The following is a 27,555-nucleotide window of genomic DNA, read 5'->3' as shown; positions in this document are numbered from 1 at the left end:
GCAATTCCTACGTCGCCTCATTCGAGCTTCAACCACTCAGTTAGCGGGTTGTGGCGACTGTGATACAGAGTTCAAACCAAATTTAATCTATTAATACTATAAATAATACTTTTATTTTATTTAATCACATTAAAACACAAAAATGAGGGAGATTGTGCACCTGCAAGCCGGACAGTGCGGAAACCAGATTGGCGCCAAAGTAAGTGACATTTTATTTTTTTAATTTTGAATTTAGCAACGATTTCTGTCAATTGGCCGGCTGCAAACTTTTTTGCACCTTTTCGTATTTTTGCTCACATTTAAGTTTTAAGTACCTTATTTACTTAGCGATTATTATTTTTATTTATTTGCAGAAATAATAAAATGTACGTTGACACTATTTTTTTCATATTACCCTCGAAATTTGATAATTATCTTTTGCATGGGCTGGGTAGGTAATATTACATAAAAATTTGTTATAATTAATACGAACGTGTTACATTATGTTACGTGTACATTTTATTAAACAATGTTAATTGTAATCCTACCTGCTGACGCCGGAAATATTTTTGTGTCGTCGACCAAAATGTAATAAACATCATACTAATAAGAATGTTTAATCAGAATAAAAACAATTTATTATTCCTTCTTTAGCGTGATATAAATAAGTAAAGAGGTAAGTTATATTTAACGGGACATAAATTGATATAAATGTTTAAATTTAATAACTACAACAATTGCACATTAATTCTGCTACCTTATGGCATTATAATTAAATTCTTAGCACAACTGTAATATAAAAAACTACAAAGCAAGCGTCAAAAAATGATACCTAAATAGTTAACGTTAAAATTTACGAATAAATTCTGTCTTGAGGTAACATTTTTGTAGAACTGAAAAAAGTATGAAAAAGAAAAACTAGATTCATTTTAAGAGAATTTTAGATGAAATCGTGTTTCATGCAACCTGAGTGTGACGATGTCGTTTATTATTGGAGCAAAGCAAATGATATGCTTTCTCCAGACCGACTGGGTTTCGGTTCAACTTATAATAGGATAGAAAAAATGTATAAAAGAATTGAATAACTTGGTGAAAGTGCGCGTGGTAAGTGATAGGTACGACGAATTTTGATACAGGTGAAAAAATCGTCAATACACTTCCAATGATTAATTGCTTTTCTTCCAACTCACTGCGCTTCGACATTGTACTCGTAAGTTAGAAGTATCATAAACTATAATAGACTGCAGTATTTAGTTATTTGGTATATCTAAACTTATTGTATTGAGTTCATTTATTATTTTATGAAATCAGAAGTTTATTCCTTACTTGTTCATGTAAAAAAGACTTTAGTATTAAAAAAATACCAATAATTAATTATTTTGAACGAAACTAGATATCATAATTCCATACATTTATTAAGGGAGCCTCATAGAAAAAATGTAAATGATTTTAAGATATCGTGATGTTCTTTGAATTTCGTGAATTTGAAATCTCCACTAGGTTCCCTTTTTCTACTCGCCTATATGCGGCAGAAGCGATCCATTAATCTATTCGAGTGGGAACCCAAAACCTGTCTCTTGTACAGTCGCACGCTTGTGTCCATGCACCACGATAGCCTCATGGAACAGACACAACATTAGCGAAAAGATTAACTTCAAAAGTCCTATATTATTAGTAGCTATTACATGAATGATATACACAGAGTATATAATACATTAGAAAGTATTGTACCTAATTAGCCAGAGATTGGCCCGAAAAAGAAGTACAATACAATAATTGCCCTTCCGTCGAGTTCAAGTGCGATAACCGCCGCCGCTGTTAAAGAAGCAACCGTTACGAACGGTATTTTATCATTACACTTTCATAGTAGCATTACTTTAAAATGGTAGATAATTAGACAGAATTTAGATCGCATAATGCATTCGGAATTATTTTAATAAATATATTAGCGACAAATATACATAATTCTAGAGTTTTTAATCTTTTCATCTGTTTCGTGTCAAAGGTTCTTTATAATCTGTGTGTTAATTCTGATTTTTTTTTAATTATATTTTTAAAGTAAATTCTTGCAGAAAGAAGATATCTGAAAGATATTAACGAATCTTTGAACGAATTTATATTATACAAATAATATTATAAATTCGCCATATTTCCATTAAGGTCTTTAACTCGTTATCGCTATTTCAATACGACTCATAGTTTGTTATCAGAAGTTTGTCACATGCACAATCATAGTTTGTATAAATCAAAATATTTTTGTTATAATTTCTTCATAGAAATTGTGATTCACAGAATGAATTACATTTTGTCTGTGTTAGAATCGTAAAATAGGTACGTACCTACTATTAAGCTTTTAATAATTTAACATAGATTAGAAAAAAATTTTTTTTTTATATAAAAAAGGGCAAAAGTAACATTTAACTTATTTTATAAAAACATATATATTTTTAAAAAAAATTTATTAAAAAAAATTTGAAAATATTTTTGCTTTCGGAAATTTTTTTGCGTTTTGATCTTCATATTTATTTAAATTATGTTTTCTAACACTTAAAGTAATGTTTTAGAATTTGTATACCAATTAAATATAAATAAAAAATAAAAATACTTTTGCTGTTTTTAACACTTATCAGCCCATTAATAGGTCTTTGACTTTAAAACTGAGGTTTTTTCCACTTTATTTCATGTAAAAGGAAGTAATAAAATGTTCTTCTTCGCTTAATCAAGTAGGCTTGATTTTAAAGGCAGACATTATAAATATTTATTTAGAAATTGTCTTTTAAACTTTAAACTCGTTTGATTAGAGCATGGCTATAAATATTATTATTAATAATATAAATATATAAAATGACATCTTTAAAAAAATAATTCAGCTTATTTATATAATTTATTCCCTTGAGTGGGGATCGAACCCACAACCGTCGCGTTACAGTCACACCCTTGTGCCTTGTCAAAATCTTTTTAACTGTTGAAAACAGATGGTTCTACGAAAAAAAGAAGACATACATAGTCGTATTTTAGATATTTAGTTTAGTACAAACAAGGTAAAAGCGATAAAATATTTCATTTCATTTATCTCGGAATATTGGAGGAAGGTCATGTAAAAAGCAGGACAGTTAATGACAGTGGATGACGCGAAAGAGGTAGATACCGTAGCGTTGGGCATTATATTTTAATTAAAATCTATATCAATTAAGCCACCATATCATCTTATCTATGTTATTTTTATAGTAAAGAAATATATATATCTATTTTTATTTCGTATTATTTATTAAAAAAATAAAATAAGTTTATGTACCACAACGAAAGAATATTTCTAACAATACAATATGCAAATTACTATTTGCAATTCATCTATCGCCCATTGGTCAATCATATATACATGTATGTATGTCCGACTGTAATATAAAAATTGAAAACATAAAAATTTTGAATTGAATACCGTGATTCACGCGTGGAAGTAGCGGCCGTGCTTTGAATGACAATGTTCTTTACACTTATAAGACTCTATGGTCACTCATGACGAATATCCTGCCACTTATTTGGATTTTTGACGTCGTTTTGAAGCGGTATGTGCTCCAGATTACCTTATAAAACAATTGCTGACTTTGTGAGCTTGGTTTTTTGTCGCGCGTATGGACAGTTTTGCCGATTTGGGCATAAAGAAGTCTTTATTTAGTTTTTTATTACGCTTGTCTTTTGGTTCATAAATATAATGCTTTCTTTATTAGGACAAAAATATAAATGCATATATATACTGTTAAATATGTTATTGTAAAGAAATACTAATTTCAAGTAAATTTTACACTTATTCAACAATTTTTCAAAATATTAAGAACACGCCTTTGAAAAACGTCAAAATGATAGTCGTATATCTTGTCAATATAAACCTAACTGTATTTCATTATCTGTGGCACTTAAATTAAATCTTTATGATGAAATAACGAATTGTATTTTATATTAAATAGCACAAGAAAGTTAATTAAAATGTGATGAACGTGCATTTTTGCAAAAATTAATATAGCGTCTGCAAAAACTAAATTAGTAGATTTATCTATAATAATAAGAGAAGAACGTTATCTTTTGATTGACGCAGTTGCGAGGTGTTTAGAAACTCCGCGTACACGATTCTTAACATTTTTAACAATATCATAAAAAATAGGAACATAACGTTTTATACGCTTTAAGTAATAATATATGAACAAAATGAAACATCTATTGGGTTGAAAAATTTCTTCAATGTTTATTATTACAAAACAAGTGCTTGGACTTGGGGAAACCTATAATGGTACCAGGGTATATTCTAAGCTACACTTTAATACTGATTATTAAATACATGATTACTTTGGGTTCGATGTCCAGTTGTGGCCAAAACTTATTGATCATAATACGCAAAAGTCTCTTTTAACAAAGAATATATTAAATTGAATTGATTTAACATCGAATTTGGAAAATGTTTATTCTGAGTTTCATAAATAAACTTAAATATCACTTTCAAGTTAGCTATAAATACAGAATCTACTTCACTTTAATTACTAAAGTAAACTAACATAAGGGCTTTGACTAGAAACTTATACGGAAACCGGCGCCGTCCATCTTGTCTTGTCTAAATTAAGAACACAAAATGTCGCGACGTTTACAAACGGATGAACTCACGAACACTCTCCCTAATTAGAATGCATGCACCCCCACTGCACTGTGCATTTATTTTAGATTTTCTTATATTCATCCCTTTATAAGTACATGCGATGCTTTAGTTGTGTCAAATGTGTGGAATAAGGAGCGGAGAGATAAATAAATATCTTTCTCCGCTAAATGCAGCTTATATTTTTTCAAGTGTTATATTTTTTTTAATCCATCTTATTACTAGATATATTAAATTATATTAAAGCCGCAGTGGGTTGTAGGTTCGATCCCTACTCAGGCGAATGATTGTATTCAATTTATTTATATTTCCACCATAAGTGAACGTGAAGTGGGTACCTGCCTGCTGCACCCTTCTCGAAAATTGAGTGGAAATTGCAACACGGAATGTCTTTATGCTAGGTTCCCTCCGCCTGATCTGCTATATGGGAAAAAGCGGGAAGACGCATAAGAATATATTTATATACTTATATTTAAAATATGAATAATTTCTACAGGTCATAATATAATATTATATAACACCAGTTAAACATAAAGACAAATAAAAATATTTACCTACGTGCAATTTCTTAACTTTCGCGTTTTAAACATAATAGTAAAATACTCTGACACAATGGTTTAAGTATTAACAATGTTTGTATTTTACTTTTCTGAAAGCAACGAATGGAGAAAGCGAGAATGTACATATTCTTATAATAATAAAAAAACGTCATTACATCCGTCTAGACACGTTTCCGTTATAAATCTCGGTTTAGTCACGATTTTGTTGTTTATACTTATCTACTGATGTTTAATATAATAAATAACAATTTGCCTATTACTCATTTTTAATTCAGTGAAAGGAAACTATTGAAAAATTGAGTCATGCCATGTTTTTCTATGAAACAATATTAATGGAACTGAACGTTTAATGTAGTCCATAAAGTGACTCAGATTTTATCTACTTCATCCAAGCTGTAGACTCTTGGTTCACCCCCCCACTTACTATATTTTTGACATTTAATCTTTGTAATCAAAAGAAATAACTTAGCATTCTATGGATTAGCCCAGGCGGAGCCTATGTTTTTGTAGGGTGACAGGTTCAGAGCACTGCCTGAAACTTCGCCCAAGTGTAGACTTAAAGAACTCTTTTTATTTTATAATTGTCAAATTGTTTTCAAATATATTTAAAAAAAACAACATCATAAGCATTAGCTATAAGCAAGTATTCGTTATAATATTACTGCACTTTTAGATGAAAATATTACGATTATAATTTATTTACGATTACAATTTATTGCTATCTACTAGCCTACAATCGTTTATTTTAAATGCAAGATCTAAGTTATGGGTATAGTAATTAGTAAACGGTTAATCAATATAAATATAGAAAATAATTTTATAAATTAAACTTCCATATAAAAATTTTAGTAGCGGAGACCGGAGTTGGTTGACGATAGGGGTAGGTTGACAAACTATCAAAATTCGTCCCACGCAATACCTTTGAGCCCTGCAACTAGACACGAGAGTCTGTCACCTCAGTCCGCTCAGTTACCAGGAACGTGACCTCGCGCACGCACTACATTTGGGAGTAATATTATTTGTAATAATGCCTATTTCTTCATGGTTATTGATTGTCAAAGAATTTATAATGTGTGACTTATGTTCTTTCTTTTATGTATTATTCTATTTGATTTCGTCGCAGATTTAAGGTTATAGTATGTGGTTTAAAATTTAAAAAGTGTTTCGGGGCTAGCAGGCTAGCTAATGTATGACGTGGCTGGTTGACTACTTGGTGAACTTATGCATAATAACGACTTAGTCAGACGTTGAACCACGTGTTGTCTATGGTTTCTTTGTTGACAAGAAAACAAAGAAGCCAAAGACAACAGGTGGAATATCTACAGAAACTCGAAAGGATGGAAAGGGTAAAGGGAAAAAACTCTTCGTGAAGTTATTAAGAAGACAAGTAGCGACTATGAACCTGATGACAATGAAAGATTTTACTTCGAGTATATTGCAAATTTGTTCAGTGTACTTGAAGCAAATTGTTTCATGCTCATATAGCTCCAGTATTGAAAGAGAAGAATGAAGAAAAATGGATACACTGCGCGCAAGTTATCACGCTCACCTCCCATCATAAATATAATTACATTAGTTAGATATGATTATTTGTTACCAAATGATTAAAATTTATAAGAAGTTGTTTCATTTTGTTTTAAATATTTAATAAGAAAGTACTTTGTTTATTTTTTGTAAATCAAATTACCTAATGTGTAAGCCTCTAATTATTATAATAATTTGACTTGAATTTTATTATGTTTAATTGAAGTGGTGGAAGAAGATCGCCTATTAGTTTCAATAACTTATACATTTTTGTTTTTTATCTCATTTCTATGTAGATTTTGCCCTTACAACTTTGTAGGTCAACTTACCCCAGGTGAATAGTCAACCATGGGGTAAGTTGACCAGTTTTTCCATTTTTACAAGAACTGGCCTGTACTGTATCATAATGAATAACGTGCTTTTTGCCACATTTTTCCATAGCTTAATAGCAAATCTATTAAATAAATCTATTTTTAAGCTAATATACTCGACAGAAACAAAAATAGAAGCCTTTAAGCTGAAAATTGGTCAACCAACCCCGGTCTCCCCTACTTGTAGCAGGATTTTGATACGATTCCTCCTTCTGTGGGAAGAAAAATGGGTCTAATGATAGTCTATTTAATATTAAAATAATTTATCACTAATAGAATTATTTTATCTATTTATGACTAATTATAAATATTTAATATTTTTCTATAGATACAGTTAATGAGATTATTACGATATAATTGATTCTGTGAATACAAATTTTTCTAGGTGATACCTACTATATATAGCACTATAGCTCAAGTTACATGCCATGTATTGGACACTAGGTCACTGCCGTAAAAGCCTAGGTTATCCTACCACTTTATAAATATTAAACAACCCTCTGTTTCTAATGTAGCATGTCTGCATAATTTCATGAATAATAAAACGAGACGCCATGGATGCCTAGCTAGTAATTTTCTTACTGTGTATGTTTGTACCCATTTAAGGTGATATTCATGTGCTTATATTTATTATAAACTTTCAATTTACAAGAATTTTTTCCTACTACAACTACAACCAATCTATGCAGATATATCTTACATTCTTATATACAAGCAAGATAAAACAAGACAAGGCTTAAATATTTTTGAAATAATAAAACATTATATTTTATTATGAATATGAACACATCTGTTATTTATTGAATACTGTCCTTACTAAGATCATAGTCATTTGGTTTTTTTTGTTCAGTCGATCATGTTTCAGACTTAATCTGTAGACGACCTCATAAGATGTGACATAGAAATTGTAAGATATTTAGACAATTAACCTACATCTTTTGCTTAATTTATTCTCTACAATCTAGTGTTGAAACACTGCGTTCTACTCTGTATATTTCTAGTATTTGTCAGTTATACGGAGATACTATGATAAATTTCCTACGATAAACTTCCCAGGTGACTTAACCGATTTTCAACGGCTCGATCGCGTCTCGGCGCGGTCGGGCCCAGCGGTTAGGGACCGTTAGCTCCCTTAGAGTAGTCTAATTTGTCCCCAGTCGCGACTTCATGTCGCGGCTGGTTTGCTTAGCATAGGTGAAATCCCAGTCCGCTCGACGGCCGCAAGCCGAGGTTCGAGTCCCGCAGGGGGCGCCCTTACAGTCGTCGACTTCCTCACAGGCAGCCACTTAGTGCTTGCATTTCTTCAGGGACAGAGTACCCTCTTCCCTACCCAACCGGTGTCGCTGTAAAAGCCAATAGGGCTAACAGCATTTTCCACATGTTCGAAAAAAAAAAAGTGACTTAACCTAAAATATTTGCCAGTTAAATTTTGAAACACTTACATAAATATAATAAAATATTGAACACGTTAGCTAACACGGAAAATATTTGCATCTATCCATTATTTTTAATATATTTCATGGTAATTATAATTGACCTATATAAATACTTCCCTATTTATTTTAATACATAATTTTCCTACAGAATAAAATAAACCATACGGAAGATGCAATAATGTAAATAACCAACATATTAAAAATAACCTTTGATTGTTAAAAAATGTATATTATTTTTATTCAACAATTTTCAATATGCACGTTTTATTACTGCATTGCTGGACACTAACCGAACCTAAAAGTTAACGTATTTTATATATTTAAACAAAATACCTTTGACTGTACCCGCGTTTGAAAATGAATTATAATTTTCATTTCCCTGATCTGGTAACAAGACACACTGCGACGTTGAGTTCCGCCATTCAACACTCCTTCCATGTTCAAAAATTAAGCGGAGCATGGGGAACAAATATCTCAACAGTTATATGCAGGATTGTGCGTGAAGCTATTACATAAGATTTCTCTTAAATGGAAATCAAACCCGTAGCTATCGCGTATTACATTAAGATACTTGCCAAGTAAGTTACAATGGCGCTTAGTACAGTCTGGGTCACCAGTTGACCTTGTATCTCTAGCAGGCATCGTTCTTCATGACCAAGTTTTATAGCAAAAAATAAACAATGTGTGCTTTGATTCTACTGAATAGATTTTTTGCTTGTAGTAATTTATATGATAATAATGAAACAAATTGAAAAGAATCTGTGTGTCTTACGTTTAAACAGATCTATATTTCTCTTCCGTTAAAGTCGCATTCATAATACTTATTAGCTAAAAAATTTAAAGCCCAATTTTAAGAATATAGACTTAATTAGTTAAAAAAAAAGATTCTTTTACTCTTTATGCCATTCTGAATGTGTCTCGGCCTGTACAATCTCCATGCTATATCCCACATACAACTACCCTCTACCTACTCTATTAAAGTAGGGAGAGTAAATCTAGCGTTAAGACACTCCGTTCCCTACGTACTGACCAATTTTCGGGATATTGTATATAAATTTAATTGTGAAACTCAATTCCCGCACTAATTATTTTACAAGAATTTTCTAGATTAAATAGATCATCTGTCAGTGGTAGAAGAAACTACCGCAAGTATTAAATTTAGTTCTTCATCCTCCAACAATATGTAACTTCATCTAATATAACAAGCAAACTTATTTTTCTAGAGGACGATCATGTCTATAAATGTACTAAGCGTTGATGGAGAGATTCAACCCACCTTGTAATAATATAACCATTATTTTATCGTTATTCTGCTCATGATGCCAATATATAATGCATAAAATAAAGTGCACTAGTGCAGTAATACAGTGATTTCCTCTAATTTTCTGTTATATACAATTTTACGGTCATTTTGTGTTGGCCCTGAGATAACTTCTATATTTATTTAATATTTATGTATTTATAGGAAAATGGTTTTATTCAATATATTTTTAGTTTTTGTAATACATTCAATATAAAAAGATTATTTTTTTTGAAGTTAATTCCCTATATCATATTACCTTTGCCACAAAACCAGCAACGTTACAAAGAAGTAATTAACATTGGCAGATTTAATCATAGTTTTTGTATCTGTGCAAATAGCATGGCAATGGCGTCGGGTCACTGGCCGTTGCGTTTTTGTTCGTCTGTCTGTAAATTATTTTCCTGTTGTGGTTAAACTATTATTATACTAAATCTGAGAACTGCACCACAAAATGTCGTGTGCAATTATTACTTCATATAAAACATACTCCTATATAGGATTTAGCTTAGTTTAATCTTTTACTGTAGTAAAAGATCTATATAGCTATAGAAGAATCTATAGCTTATCGACTTTTCTAATAAATAAAAATGTTGGCAGAAATTACACATTTATATAATCTGAATTATCTTTAATTACTTCCTTAAAAAGCAAATTAATTAAACCTAGTAAGTCTGAATTAAATTATATTAAGTAAAACTTAAGTTAAACGCGGATACTGATCTAAGTCTAATTTATTTTATACACAAAATTTTATATGTTGGTAGATATTAAACATACATTTCTAAATATTAAAAAATACATTAAATAATATTTGAAAATAAGCTAATTAATATAAAAAGTCCAAACAGTGATTTATTTAACAAAAGTATCTAAACATCTACATCCGTTAAAGTTATTTCCTTGGGTAAGTGGCTTAGAATGTTTACACGATGCCGTTCCGTTTATATCACATACCCGTATAATGTTTTTGTTTCTTATAACATCCAAACTTGAAGCGAGTAACGTGGCACACGTGTTAACCACTTGTTAGAAGAAACTTGATAGTATGAAAAAAATTAAGTATCTATTTATTTTTAAATTATAGACATTATTTGTTAGAAAAGTTTAATTTACATTTTAAATATGTATTAATTTATTTTATTATTTACTGCTATAATTGTTACATCAATTCATATACTGAGAATTAAATTTAAAAATTATATATATGGAAAAATTATATATATGAGAAAAATTAAAACTAACTTATACTTTAAACTAAAATAGCAAAATTAAAGACTCCTAATAAAGAAAGCAATCTTTAGTTATAAAATTCTTGGCATAATCAGGTTCAATTCTGAGTGGGGAGTGAAAAACCAGAGATAAGTCTCTTTTTTTCTACTGTCCACCTATTCAATGGTATTAATTAATAGAAAACCAAACTATCTTCACAAGAACTTTAAATTTCCTATTAAACTAGATCTAGTTTGTACTTTGTATTAACTGGAACAATTTACACATGTTTAGCGAGCTCCCTTATTAGTTAACATACTGAGTACGATAATTACGTTTTTTTTAAGTGGTGCCATTATCGTGTACTTGTTTTAACACTTGTTTTCTATTTGTTTTTTTCACTCATTAAAAAGAAAATCTAAGAAATTGTTACAAAAAATTACATTTATTAGAGAGTAAGCTTATGTAGAAGGATTTATCGATTAAGTACTTTTAATATATGTAGGTATAATATTTTTGAGGTTTAGACTCCATCGTGGGCGAGTGGAACTGCGTCCGAGACTTGAGGGTAAAAGTGATGTCTATGGGATCGATCCCCATTCGGGGGAATTATTGTACTTAAATTATTTATGAAGTAATCTTTTTCTGGCGTTTTCAGTCGATGAATCTCTGCTCTTCAGTTTCAACCTATTTGAGTGGCATTGCCAAAATCCAGCACCTTGTCTAACAGGACTGACAATAATGTTGACGTTACTGATACTATACTATATATACTTGGATTGTTATTCATCAATCGACATGGACAACATCTGTTGAATTTTATGTGCAATTAATTACCTTAACCATAACAAAATTTATTTTGTAGTTAACACTTAGCAGATAGCAGTTAAAAACTTGATGAAAGTTACCGTTATATTTAGAAATTAAATTAATCATAGTTGGGTTATGTAGGGGTAAATATTTTTTGTTTAAGTAGGTGCTATACTATATTTTACATTATTTAATATTCCGATAATATACAAAATATAATACAAATAAATTGAAAATATCATTTTGTGTAGGTATTCAATTTATATTAAAATATTCTTTAAATTAAAATTATCCGTAAATACATCAATGTTTTCAGTTTTAGATCAAACATAATCGAAATCATTTTCATCTGCAACACAGAACAAAAAGTAACTTCTCCCCAAGCTACCGATCAAAAAAAAACAAAGTCCCTCTTCAGCACAGAAATACACGATTTAAATCCAGATATGGCAACACTCCGGGAGACTGTCCGAAAATAATGCAGTCAGTATACACTGATGTCAACGTCCAAGCAGCAATGCAATAAGAAAAAAGTTGGTGTTCTATTTTCAAATTGCAGCCGTCATGGCCGCCGAGCAAAAAAGGAAATGTTTTGTGCATTTAGTTTTGTCGTGATTGAAATTATATATTTTAGGCTACGTATAAACTTTTTATGTCCATATCTTTATCTTATTTATTACTAGTTTTATTAAATGGATATATCGTGTGAATTAAAAAAAAAGTATATTTTTGAACCTGACATCCAATACGACCATTTTTTAAGTCAATAAAGAGTAACTCATTAAAAACAAATTAAAATTTATGTCAAATTAAAAAAAAGTTTATACACATATACCTTTTTTTATATAATATTTATTTTTTATATGACACCCCAACAATACAATGTAATCTCAAAAAGTGTCTTAATGGGAACGGAGTTTCAAAATACGAGGCTCCGACGTTCCCTCTGTCTACTCTGCTAAATGCGGGATAAAACGTAAAGATAAAAAAATCCTAACATAATATTACAATTTATATAGATGTACTTATTTCACATACATTATTAAATCTTATACATAATTTTACACTTCTTAATATTTTTCCGCTTTTGAGTTTTTTTCATCGATATCCGTTTAAATAACACTTAATTAATATATCCTGCCAAGTTTCCTGTTCACAGATACTTTAATTTTTTTATACATTGACACAATTTCTATATAATTGCATTATACGCAAAGATAATAGTGATATAGTTATTTTATTCTTCATCTATTACTAGTTTAAGACGTCGAGGGGCGGTATTTAACGCCGCACTATGAGCCAGAAAATAAACATATACAATGATTTTGTAAAGTGGTCACTCTATAAGTAGCTGTAGTTAAATTAATTTTGAATTACATACTTTCATCCGATGCGTGAAAATTTGGTAATTTAAAAAAAACCCTCAATATCTACTTATATGTATATCTTGTTATATTTTGTAAGATTTACACAGAGAAACACGGTGTTAGAACACGGTGCGATTGTAGGAGTATTTTCGCTTAAAACAATCTAGATGTCGTTTTTAAATACGTAGAACAGCCAGGGATTGATATACCTCGAGGGATCATTTTGTACCACTTTCTCTATAGTTTCTTCAATTTGTAAAATAATACTAGTTTAGTAAGTACCTACATAATTTTAACAATTTATTGTTTGTGTTAATAAACGTCATGAAGTTAAAAGATATAGTATACAACCGCGGTTGTGTTTTCAAATCCACTCCAAGATCTTAAATTTATAGGTATATCTAATACAAGTTATATTTATAGATTTATAATATACTTTAAAAAATGTGAACATCGATTTAACCTATTAGGCTATTACTAACTTATCATTGTCAATTTTCCTAAATGTGACAAAAACGTAACGTTAAAAAAGCCAATTAAAGCAATTTGTCTGTACCTGTACCTAAGAATTCCTTACAAACTTATGTTATTGACTCAAAACATAGAAAAACATTGTTTTCCACGAAAAGTTGTATCAAATTGGTATTACGTAAATTATATAGGTACTATAATATGGTATACATGTATATTAGAAGGTAATCCCGCGGCGCCCGAATGTCGTAAAGAGACTGTCTGCTGTGGAGATCGATAACGTGAGGTGTCTAAATTTCTGTATAAAAACAAGCGGCTTTTTTCTGTTTTGTTTATTTTTTTTTTTATAAAAGCGTAGGTGGTAAATCATTAAACTTTTTTTGCGGTGTTAAGTTTCAACACTCAGTACCTACTCAAAAAAAAAACTGTAAGTCATGTTTGATACTCTGACCTTTCAACCTAAAAGTAGATAGGATACTGGAAAAGCTTTCTTTAAAACGTAACATTACTATGCATTTTCAACCTCATAAAGTGAATTAAAAATGGATTCCAGGTAAAGTCTAGATTGCTGACGACTGACGTTTTGTCTAGAAATTAGTCTAGTCCGTTCGGCGCCGACACAACGTCAAACTAATAGCGATGACATTTGCATTTAAATACACAAATTGTAAGGTTTAATTTCCTATGAATCATGGCTGTTAGGGAAGCCCGTACATTGAAAATTTATATTGACCGATGGCCTAATATAAATTTTCTGTAGCGTTTTCAACCTTATTACATAAATACAAGGTCTAAAATTACGCTAAAAACCTATTTCTAATAGCTTTTATTGACCACTTACCATTAAGAATTACCTGTTCAACGCGGAAAATGCCGGGATAGGTAAAAATTTAGTTTTGACACTCTGTTCTCCATTTTCTGCGTACTTTAGGGATATTTTTAGGTTCCAGCGATATAGATTTCCAACAAGACCATTTAAACGATTTAAGTTTTTTTTATGAAACAAGACCATTTAAACGATAATATTTTTCGATTCCCACTCGGCTCAATAAATTAATTTAAATTCTCGTTGAATTCCGCTACTAAACACGTATTGACGAAGACTGGGTAGAAAGTGCGGAACGGAGTATCCTAGTCCAATAACGTCCCAAGTCCTAATACGTCACGTATGCTCACCGTGCCGTATGCGGGATACAGCGTGAAACTAAAACAAATAGCGTGAATAGAACCCACAACCGTCGTGACAAAAGATGTCCATGAACTATAATAAAATTAAAAGCAACAATCATATCGATCACTAGTTAGCAGGAAATCGTTGGCTTAGGGCTTTCCAAGTTTCAAAAGGGAGGGGACGGATAATTTTTCATTGTTTTGTCACCCTTTTTGTAAACCCTTTGTGTAAATGGCTTCGTACATTGACCAGATGGCTCATCGAGAGCTAGGGCTTCGATTAGGGCTAATTAAGTACCTAATTAAGTACTAACTAGTGTTATATTAGAATATTCTCGAATGGGCATTGCATTAGACATCAGAGAACATCATCATTTAAGTTTTCGAACTTACTGGTCAAGTTTGACTGTTTTTAATTAATTTTATTTCTTTTAATATTTAGCTCATAAGCTGTTGAAGATAATATCGAATTTGACAACAAAAATCCTAAAAATTCTTTAGTTCTAAATAGTAGAAATGTAAATTTGACTAAATAGTAGAAAATAGTAGAAATGTAAATTTGCTATAAAATTTTATATTGCGTGAAAAAAGTGCAAATGACACGTACATAAATAACTTAACAATTGAAGCTAACCCAAACATCTTAAATGAGCCAGCGAGATTCGAACCGACAACCGTCTGACACTAATGCCTTTACAATGGGCCTAAATTGAATTTGATTGGATCATCAATGAAGGTAATCTGTGAATGAATCTTCAATCAATTGCGATTTTATAGGGTTAAGATATTTCATTATACAATACATATATAATCTATAATTAAATGTTTTAATATAATCGAAGAAATGTTTGTTAATTTTTTTTAAGAATATTCCCACATTTAATGACACAGCCACCGTGACACAAAGTGGGTTTCACCTATAAACGCTATGGTCTTCGATTTTCACTCAAAGGAATTATTTATTTCATTTTCTTCTCTGGTAACAAGACAAAAGGGCGGCGTTGCCTTCCGCTATATAACAAGCAATATCTCCGAAAATGGGCGGTAAACGGCCTACTCCATTTATATAGTTATGACTAAAATATTAGAGACCAAAGTTAAATATTAAATTGAATGTATCGTCGAATTTCTAACTAGATTAGAGAAAGGCCTTTAGAAAATTATAAAAATATTTTTTTTTAGATTCACGCTGCAGGCAGTGTAAACTGTTAAGAAACTCCATTCCCATTAAGACACTCTCCGTCCGTCTCTGACTTTCCGTTATTATCTTACTTATCCGTTTCTGACTTTCCGCCTATTTTTGGAGGCATTGCGCGTGTTAAAGGCCGGGCTTTGCCCTGTTACCAGAGCAAAGAAATTAAAATATTAAATACTTCATTTTCTCGACTGAAAATCGAACCCACAATCTGTCGGGTTTACATTTACAAACTTATGCCTCGACGCCAAGACAAGCCTCAGCAGATTTATCCATTGCATAAATTACCCACACAGAGTAAAAATAACTATTTATTGGCGTCATATAAAGCGGAAAAACAAATAACTATCTTATAGATAAAATCACAAAACCCAGATCCATTTTATATGTGCAATTTGTATGTTTGTCCGTGCACCGTTATTGTAGAAACAGGAAGTGTACAAAAATGGCGAAACGGGGTTACAGATACTAATTAGGGGGCCCGTTCACTGAAATCTATAATTATTTATATATAACGAAGTATATAAATAAAACTATGCAATATGGCTCCAGAATTAGTCGACATACAGAGTTCAACGAAAGTGTTTTAACGGGAATGGAGTCTCTTAACACTAAGCAGAGGGAACCTTTCCCGGTTCCCTGCCTATTTATTTAAACATTTCCTAAAATATATTATAAATATAATTATGTAGGTAGATTTCGGTCTTTTGTTTGAACTTTGAACTTGTCAAGCTGTAGTGGATTATAAACGTATACAAAGGTTAAAACTTATCTAGTCCAGATATAATATTGAGATGCAGAAAATAGATACAATTAGGAAAATGTATTGCGGTAAAATCCTAAAAAAATAAATAAAATTAACAATTTATTTCTATTATTAAATCTAATAAGGAAATATGTCACAGAAAATTAAAATAAAATAATAGATGACATAGTGGCACAGTTCAGGAGTGAAGTAAACGAAATGTAAAGGAAAATAAATAAAGAATATAAACTATTCATACCCACTAAAAGTAAATTATTAAGTATATATTAAATACAAAATTTTATATATATGTAAGAAAAAAAAATATATGTAACGTATCGGATACAAATCCGTCTCTAGATAAGAATAATTTCTTTTTTTTATTAACTTGCTTCTATCAGCTAATGGCTTTAAATACATCTATACCTAATAATAAAAATCTACCATTACTGAGAGACCAATAGATAACGTACAGACAAAACGATTGTAGATTTCTTTCGTTGCGTGAATTAGTATATCTATAAAATAGAAAACTTTTACTTACAAAAATATATATGTTAAAGAATAGTTTGGTGACCTACGGACGGACGTCACGCGATGTTAGAAACCTGTAATTAAGGTACAGTAGGTACAGATAGTATCGTTACGTGCGATACAAACATTTGTTTCACATCAATAAAAATCGATCTAAATTATAACTTTTGTACTAGTTTTTCTACTTTATTCTTTAGTTTAATTGCATTTAAAATACACTGGAGTCTGTTTTAATATTAAAAAGCCATTATGGGTGAGGAATACTTGTTAAAATATTTTCCTTTCTTTATATTATTGAGTGAAAATTGACAACATAGAGCAATTTACGACTAACTGGCGACTAACGCGCGGCTTCGCCCGCTTTAACTAATAGTGTGTTATTCTGATGTGTAAGCTATCCATACCTATATTATAAATTCGAAAGTAACTCTGTTTGTTGTTAGACGTCGTTACCCAAAATGAGCTTGCTTAACGCATCTCTCTATTGAAAACTGAAAATAATTTCATAAATATATTTAATAAATATTCGTATAGTTCAAGCGGGCGTATTCGCGTTCGAGTCCACTAGTATTACTATAAAATTTTATTCAAATCCTTTTTGTAGTTCTTTCGTGAAAGTGGCACAAACATCCATCCTCATATTCATATACTTTTACATTTATAATATCAGTACAAAGAAATTATCTGTCTGTAACGAATTAAAAATATGTATTTATATTTCCTTTTAACTTTAATATTAAAATTCCCAACTGTCACATTTATTAAAGAAAAAGATATGCCAAATTCGCTACGATGACGTCAATGTATTCTTATCATTATGAGACCAATATTTCTAATTCTTATCTTTTAAATATACTTCTCAATTATAAACACTAAAAGGCAAGTTTACACATGTCAATACACGTTTGTATGTATGTTCCCCTACATTCATTCAAAATTGGTCCGAACTCTGAATGAACCTTTTGTCAAGGAACCTTCTCGACGCTTGCACCCTAAAAGCTATATTTGGTTTCTTTTTATTATTATCTCGTAAAACTTTTTAATTTCAAATGATAATACTGACGGCTTGTGACGATTTCAGTCGGTATTGTCAGTCCAAATATTATTTTCTCTATCTATACTAATATAATAAAGCGGAAGAGTTTGTTTGTTTGTTTGTTTGTTTGTTTGTTTGAACGCTAAGATCTCTGGGTCTACTGGTCCGATTTACTATGTTTTTGTTTTGTATGAAAGCTGCATTCTTCAGAAGTGCTATAGGCTATATAACATTACATTACACATATATACTAATAAATTAAAATACTTTCTAATTTGACATGCAATTTATTCTGCCATGTTAATAACAACCGTCGTCGCTACGCGACCGCGTTCGTTACCGCGTCATTTTGACATTAATCCGTATGAAAATATATGTAATAGCCACTTTTAGCATTTCATCTAGATTGAAATTATTTTTCTATAGAAATTATATTCTTATATTTCAAGCAGGCGTAGCCGCGTCCGGGTCCGCTAGTTTTATATATAGTTACCAATAATACCGATTGTGGTTGATGAAACGTAAAATAAAAGAAAGTAAAGAATCAGAATAAGTTATATCTTAAAAAAATATATAAATAGAATAACACTCTTTTGTTATCAAGTAAAAAAAAATAACATGCGTACAACAGGAGGATGTATTTAAAATGTTTGTGTTTAAAATTTTTAGGTATTTATACATTCCAATAAATGCTTTCTCCAAATGAAAATATCTAAAAAAAATAAAAAGTTACAGTTAGCGACAAAATTTTAAAGTTTTTGAACTTTGTCACGCAAAAAACAAAATATACAACATACGAGTATTCTTAGCTCAATAGGATTTATGTTATATGCTTAGAAATATATTGTTTATAAGTATAACCGAAAGTACAAAAATATTAATAGAAAAACACAATTTATTTATTTATTTTTCATTTTAATGCCCACTCTTCGGACTATGCAGTAAAAAAATAGTAAAAGTAGTTGGAAATAACCTCTACCGCTTTTATCAGCTAGTCTATCAATCTACCTATATATATAATATTACTAAAAGAAAAGCCTAAAATCTTTCAATACACCGAGACACGTACTGAATAAAAAATTTTTAGAACATTCCTCATAAAACAAGGAAGTCCTATCTTATTGATTATAAATTCGTCAGTAGATCGATCGTCAACGATAACAGGTAGTCCTTAGGTATCAATAAATAATTCATATAGTGTAAGAACTGTCGACCACTCGAAGGATTTATATTTTATGGTTAAGTATTATTAAACACTTTAGTTTTAATGTTCGTACAGGTTGTAATAGTCTTAAATATAATGTAAAAAAGTAGACTAAAAAAAAACACTTAAAAAAAATACTTTTACAAAAATATTAATGTTTAATTAAATAGGAGAAACTTGCTATTTTGAATTTAACGAACGACAATCTACATTCATTTCATAAAGGTCACAGATAAAGCAAAGATTGGCGTAGTTACACATGTTTTAGTGCTATTTTATTTAAAGTATAACCAAAATCTAAAAAAATACAATAAATAATAGTAAAAATCAAAAGTATTAAATATTAAAAAAATATATAAACGTATATAAAGAGTAATCTTCATTAAAGAAAGGCATTTATTTTTATTATTCTCAAAGAAACTTATTTGTGAAATTATCAATGATAAATTGCTTCCAAATAACTCTCCGATTTTAGAATTATCCCGTCTTACATATACAACGTACAAAACTTTACAACTTAACATAAATCAATAATTAATAAAATAAATATATTATGAACATTATTTTTCTTGTTCTGATAACAAGACAAACCACGGGAATAAGTCCCATCATCGAACACGCCATGTCTCGAAAATTTTGGGCAACACTTTAAATGAAACCACAGTTTTAATTACTCTATAAAAGCCTAATATAATTCAGAAAAAAAAAAATCCCAAAAATGAAAAACTTATTTTTTTCAAACAAAATAAATAATAAAATTATCGTTTTCAAATTAAACGCCATTTGTAAAGTACAACATAAACACGCACACACTGACCTGTCAAAGCGGCAACGTCGCATACGTATGTGGGCGTCACACGAAATACAAGTATGGATAAAAATCGTGAAATGAAAAAAAAATCCTACATTCAAACTGTTGATTAATTTCTTTAGTTCTGGGTTTGAAATATTTTACCCTATATGCAGTTTCCGTAAAAGGAGCGCTGCCTCTTGAACCCTGTATACGAGACATGGCATGGGACTAAAAAAATCACTAATAATATCAAAACGAAAATATTACATTCACAAACGTATTCGAATTCAGAACTACTGCACATTTACACTCGTAACTGCTATTCATCTGACAAATTATTTTGTGACGTACTTAAAGGATTAATATATAATCAAATTCACATTAAATAATAATTAATTAATATAAACATTACCAATAAAATAAAGACAGTTGAGGAAAAAACTAAAATAGTTATTTGTTTTGCGTCAGTGGGCAGTGCGAGTCGCGACACCAACGTTGATGAACGTAGATTGTGCTTGTGTGTTTTAAACTGAAGAATGAGAAAGATTATTGGATCTAAAATCTAGATATTATCTACACTTAAAGCACAAAATCTAGATCTAGGTATGTATTTAGAGTAAATAACCTATATCATTTTAGTGAGAAATCACTTAACATTTGTGTAAACATTGTTGTGAAGTGATACACACCCATCGTACGGTGATAATGCGTGCACAAATAGTATAACGTAATGTTTAACATACTGCTCGATGTGTTTTTGAAGCGTTTTTCTAAACAATTTGTTTATTTTTACGCCTTTTGCGAAGTTAACATAGATATAACTCTCCTTTTAGAATTCTCGCACACACACACACAGTCACAGTTGAAGATAAGTTGGGAATTGAAGACGAAACCATCGTTTCTGGCCATCAGGCTTTCCAATTTTCATCTATTCACTCATGTGTTACTTTTATATAACTTCTAAGTAACTGTGAAGCCGTAGCGTCTCATAACATGTCAAGGTCGAGAACGGGATAAGGGGACGGAGATATGTAGAACATATATCTTTAATTTATCGTCACCTACCATTACCGACGAATTAAAGATATACGTTCCAGTAGATCATTTTATTTAAAGTACTTACTATGAAATGTCCAAATTCCAAAAATATATGTGAAATATAATATCTACAGACATTATGACGTCATTGTTGTCAGTTGGTCATGCCTGAATGTACGATGGTTGTGGGTTGAAACCTCAATCTTACTTCTGAGTAAAAATTATAACATATTAAATAATAACTATATGTACTTACAAATGTGTTTCATCGGTCTGGTGACAATGGGAATCCCTCTGGGAGATAAAATATACCTAAATGCAATGTGCGTGTTTTCCTATCTGATATATGAAAATAAATTACTTTTAGCATCTCTGCGCAGGAGCGAGCAGTAGCGATCTGTAAACAAGATGGTCGTGAGTTCAATTCCGCTTGGAGGAATGAATTATTTACATTTTCTCGCTCTGATTACAAGAAAAATTGATTTTCGCACAAATGTCTGTTTTTCGAAAATTGGAAAGGGAGTGCGTTAAATATTAGGTTCCCTCTGCCTATACCTTGCTAAAAAAATTGTATCAAAAAAGAAACCGGCGGAACTAGTGGAACCGACCCTAGACTAAATAAACTAAAATATTTTAGCTCATATAAATAATATAGATAAGTACAATCATTCCTGAGTGGACATCGAACCTGGTCCTCTCGTGAGACTCTAACCCACCGCGCACTAAAGCGACTTGTATACAATAATTACAAAGAAACGCAATCTTGTTGTAAGTCATCCATTACCCACTTTTATATAGCACGTTAGTCACCCGTCATAAACGACTCGCTAACTACTCATATCTGATTGTTCTGAATGTAGGGCGAATGTCCTTTACAAACGCGAGGTTGGAACTTTGGTGCTATAGAAAAAAAATAGATTTTGGTATTGTAGTTTTATATTATTATTTATATACAGTAAACTGTATCCCGGTAGGCAGAACCTTTGGACCTAATCCCATCCCAATCGCCGTTCCCATTAAGGCAGTTCCGTTCCTCACTTTTCGTGGACGTAGGTAGAATTCACAACTACTAGTTCTTCTTAGGTCTGAGGCATTAACCTTAGTGAAATGATATAAGCATATAACTTCTTATTTTGAATAAACGTTGACTTTGAAATTATAACATACATATGGATCCCTCTTTGTTAAAAAAATATATTCTTACAGAGTACTCTACTGTTGTACTTATATGAGAAGATACTAAGATACTCTTATGAATTTCTAAGTATTTTTTAAGCTTCACGCTGTATCCCGCATAGAGCAGGATATGCAAAGGGATCCTATTCTTAAGATACTATATTTCTCATTTTTCGCACATATTTCTCTCTCGCATCTCACATATTTCTAACTCGACGCCGCACTCGACGTCTTGATACCGGTCCAGTCTAGAAAATAATTAATTTATTAAAAAAATATTACCCACTATATGTTTGTAAGGGACGTCTATAAAGTTCAAGTTAGTTAGTACATATATCTACATATAAGAAAGTAATATATTTTTAAATATATCTAATTTATTATTGTCTTTGTCAACAGTTCTGGGAAATAATATCTGAGGAGCACGGCATCGACCCCACCGGCGTGTACCGCGGCACCAGCGACTTGCAGCTAGAACGTATCTCCGTATACTACAATGAGGCCTCTGGTGAGTTTATTAGGGTTTCATAGGCAGTAGTTTCATATGTAAACCTGAGCTTAAAAATGTGCGGGAACCTGTGTCGTTCTTCACTTGCCACACAATTTTAAGACATTACTTGTTCATCGGGAAACCGTATATCGTATAATTTCTTACATATTATAATCATCCCTACGAATGGGAATCGAACCCACAATCATTGAGTTTACAGTTACGCGGCGCCACTGTGATGGTAAGATAACTACCAGTAACTTTCGACTGCACTCATCCTAACTACATCATAATCTGCTTAAAATATGCTGATAAGGCACATAGCAGGATAGGGAACATAGTGTTAAGACATTCATTTAAAAAGTACCAAACCTATAACAAATTTTAAATATAAACGATTCTTAGTTAACGTTACAACAAATCTATATCTATATATATAAAATCAAAAGGTCACTCACTCATCACGAAATCTCAGAAACTACATGTGCTAGGTATCTTTAATTTTGCATAGGAGCTATTTATAGGACGTAGGTGCTCGCTAAGACGGGAATTTGCAATATTCAACTTTTAAGGGGTTGTTTTTGGGGTTGAAAGTTTGTATGAAACTTCGTTACTACAAATGCTAGGAGATTCACATTTTACGTGGACGTCACTTATAGGACGTAGGTACTCATGGAGACAAAAATTAATAATAAGTTAATAACGTACATCATGCAGGCAAAGCCGCGGGCAGGCCGCTAGTAATATAATAAAACTCTAAAAATATATAACTCTAATATAGAAACTGAAGAAAGCCCAACTAATTAGTAAGCAGACCAAATAATACGTTTATATTGGGTCTCACGAGCATTCGAGTATAGCTTTGCTTAGGTGCATGTAAATTGTAACTGTAGTCTGGTCTACCGGCGCAGGCGCACCGCAACGGAGCGTAGCGATGGATTATCACTAGAACCAACTTTATAAAGAATTTTGTTTTGAAATGTTAGTGTGGACTATAGTTATTTATTATGAGAAATATTTAATAAATGTTGTTATAATTGGATTGTTTATATTGAAAATTTTTATTTTGGTTTCCTCCATTTTAGTTACGACAGTACACACCTTAATTGTTGGTTAACGAGACGTACAATTTATAAAAATTAATTAGCTTAAGTTTGCGGCGTATGCATCTAAGTTACTAAATAATTACTACTCTCCGTAGATTAATTTTAGTTTCTGTTTGCCTAATTCATATCAATCGCATAGAAGACACGAACCAAGTCCCTATATCTTAGTTGTATAGTTACACAACTAAGATCTATAATAATTTTTCCTATGTGTCTACGTCTACCGCGGAATTATATAACACAAACCACAATAGCCATTACAATTACATCAGACAAGAATAGAAGCTGCGGCCACCCGTGAACTAGGAAGTGTCTACATAACCGGCGGTAGTCATAAATAACCCTGTCACTAGCTATCCACCTAAATAACACTTATGTCTTAAATGATCTCTCAAATAGACATATAGTAAGGAAGCACTTATAGATTCATTAATGTCATCGTGATGGCATTGTAGCGCAGTGGAACAGCGACTGTAAATAGTTATGGGTTCTAAGCCCACGCACGCAAAACGGCTTAATTTTTATTTTGCAGCTTTGGTAGTCAAAGCACGGCGTTGAGTTTTATGACTTACCGTAATGTCTCGAAAATTGGCGAAAATAAGCAAAAAGATTAATATGACATTAGGTTCCTTCAAGAAAAGTTCTCAACGTCGTTCCCTAATTAAACATTTGGAAAGTTGGTATTTACAAATGTCAATTATGTTCAAAATGTTAGCCTTAAATTAAAAAAAATTACAAAACTAGAGCGTAAGATATTCTTCTTAATAACAATATACGTATCAAGACAGGCGATATCTACTGTCCTACAGCAGAACGACGGCGTCTGACGAAGTCGCTGTCTTAATTTTTACCCTTTTAAAGACATTTAGTGGTGGGTGGAACCGAACATTCACTTCATCATCATCATCATCATCATCAGCCTGTCCTCGTCCACTGCTGCCCGCTACCTTGCGAATATCGTCACCCCATCTAGCTGGAGTCACACATTCACTTATCATATTATAATTACTGAACCGACAATAATCGTCTAACTTCAGACGTCCCCATCTGAGCCACGAGGGTCTCTCTTAAGAGTTACCGTTAAAATTTCACAGAACATAAAGCATGCATCGTCTCAACCGCAATTAACAGTGCAACGACCGCCAAACTATGAATCACTTGCTATAGCTTGCTTCATGGTGTTATACCCTTTATTTGAGTTTATTAGGGGAAGATTAGAAATCTTAAGTGGGGAACGAAAGCGTCTTAATGAAGACAAAATGTCTTAAACACTAGGTTCCCATGTTTCCTCTGCTTACCCGGCTATGTGCGGATTACAGCGTAAAGCTAGAAAAAAGGATTCAAGATATTTTTTACAAGCTTTTTTTTCCTATTATAATGCGTTTCTTATAATATACAATTACCTAAGTTCGCAATTTTGTAACACAATACAATAGGTGTTTGTCTCCTTTGAAACTCGATCGACCGCGTCTTTTTTTCTGCAAAGCGAACCAGTTCATGGTATTTTTATATTGAAAATTGAAATAATATCCTCATAGTTCAGAAACGTCTTTGGCATTAATTAACAGATTAATGTAATAAAAGAAATAAAAATAATAAGTTTTCGTTGTGATTCAGTTGGCACTGATTTTACTTATCATGGCGTGTTCCAATTCCGATTGCAGAAATATTAATATTTTATAAATAAGTTTACAAAACAAGTAATGTCTACCACGTCGAAAGATGGTTGAATGACTTATTTTCAAAAGATGATATAAGTAGTTATAGTTCTGTCATTTAACACCAAATATACGGAACCTAGGTAACGAATTGTCATAATATTAGGCTCCCTCAGCTTAACCTGCTATATAGTACTTAATTCAATTTATTATGCTTTATTTATGACATAGGTATATACTAAGTGAAGTTGTACATATTTAATGTTGTTTGTATGTACTATACAGTTGCGACGGCGGAGAACGGCGGCAAGTACGTCCCCCGCGCCATCCTGCTCGACCTGGAGCCCGGCACCATGGACGCGGTGCGCTCCGGCGGCTACGGCCAGCTGTTCCGCCCCGACAACTTCGTGTTCGGGCAGTCCGGTGCCGGCAACAACTGGGCCAAGGGCCACTACACCGAGGGCGCCGAGCTCGTGGACGCCGTGCTAGACGTGGTGCGCAAAGAGTGCGAGAACTGCGACTGCTTGCAGGGCTTCCAGCTCACGCACTCGCTGGGCGGCGGCACCGGCTCTGGCATGGGCACGCTGCTCATCTCCAAAATTCGCGAGGAGTACCCCGACCGCATCATGAATACCTATTCCGTCGTGCCCTCGCCCAAGGTGTCCGACACCGTCGTCGAACCCTACAACGCCGTTCTCTCCATACACCAGCTCGTCGAGAACACCGACGAAACCTACTGCATAGACAACGAGGCCCTCTACGACATTTGTTACAGAACGCTCAAGGTGCCCAACCCCACATATGGCGACCTCAACCATCTAGTATCGCTTACCATGTCCGGAGTGACAACCTGCCTCAGGTTCCCCGGTCAGCTCAACGCGGACCTCCGTAAGCTGGCCGTCAACATGGTGCCCTTCCCACGTCTTCACTTCTTCATGCCAGGCTTTGCCCCCCTCACGTCACGAGGCAGCCAGCAGTACCGCGCGCTCACCGTGCCCGAGCTCACGCAGCAGATGTTCGACGCCAAGAACATGATGGCAGCGTGTGACCCGCGCCACGGCCGCTACCTCACCGTGGCCGCCATCTTCCGAGGCCGCATGTCCATGAAAGAGGTGGACGAGCAAATGCTTTCCATTCAGAATAAGAACAGCAGTTTCTTCGTCGAATGGATCCCGAATAACGTGAAGACTGCAGTGTGCGACATCCCACCCAAGGGGCTAAAGATGTCATCAACGTTCATTGGAAACACAACTGCCATTCAGGAACTGTTCAAGAGAATATCCGAACAGTTCACGGCCATGTTCAGACGCAAGGCGTTCTTGCACTGGTACACTGGCGAGGGTATGGACGAGTTGGAGTTCAACGAGGCGGAGAGCAACGTGAACGACCTGGTATCGGAGTACCAGCAGTACCAGGAGGCGACGGCGGAGGACGACACCGAATTCGACCAGGAGGACATGGAGGAGCTCGCGCAGGATGAACACCACGACTGAACTAACATCCACGTCTCCTAATCTCAAATATAATACACTATATATTTCCATAATTAGAGGCTAAGTCAAGTGCATAAATGTAAAGTATATCCTAAAGATACCAAAGTGAGAGCGTCATCTGTCTGTGTGAATGTCAACTGTCAACGAACGTACCGAGAAGTACATTTCTTTATTTTTAGTTAAAGTATGTACTGACTAATGTATGCTTTTATATATTAATTTATAAATTAAATTTTTAAATTAAA

The 27,555-nt window shown here is 32.5% G+C and overlaps 1 protein-coding gene across 2 annotated transcripts; it reads left to right on the top strand.

Moving 5' to 3' along the window:
* On the top strand, positions 1 to 27,555 carry LOC146533629 (tubulin beta-1 chain-like). Of its 2 annotated transcripts, none has more exons than XM_085194404.1 (3): positions 1 to 199; positions 22,963 to 23,071; positions 26,103 to 27,555. In XM_085194404.1, exons 1-3 carry the CDS (start codon positions 143 to 145, stop codon positions 27,308 to 27,310), a joined length of 1,374 nt encoding a protein of 457 aa, XP_085050530.1. In that variant the 5' UTR covers positions 1 to 142; the 3' UTR covers positions 27,311 to 27,555. The 2 variants fall into 2 exon arrangements, with proteins under 2 accessions (XP_085050530.1, XP_085050531.1); XM_085194405.1 differs by lacking the exon at positions 1 to 199 and adding an exon at positions 20,795 to 20,952.

The sequence above is a fragment of the Heliconius melpomene genome, chromosome 12 (assembly GCF_056956725.1).
Source record: "Heliconius melpomene rosina isolate 202511_hmr_F chromosome 12, ASM5695672v1, whole genome shotgun sequence".
NCBI classification, from domain to species: domain Eukaryota; kingdom Metazoa; phylum Arthropoda; class Insecta; order Lepidoptera; family Nymphalidae; genus Heliconius; species Heliconius melpomene.
Note: the sequence above shows the minus strand (reverse complement) of the source record. Positions and strands in the feature narration are given on the sequence as shown.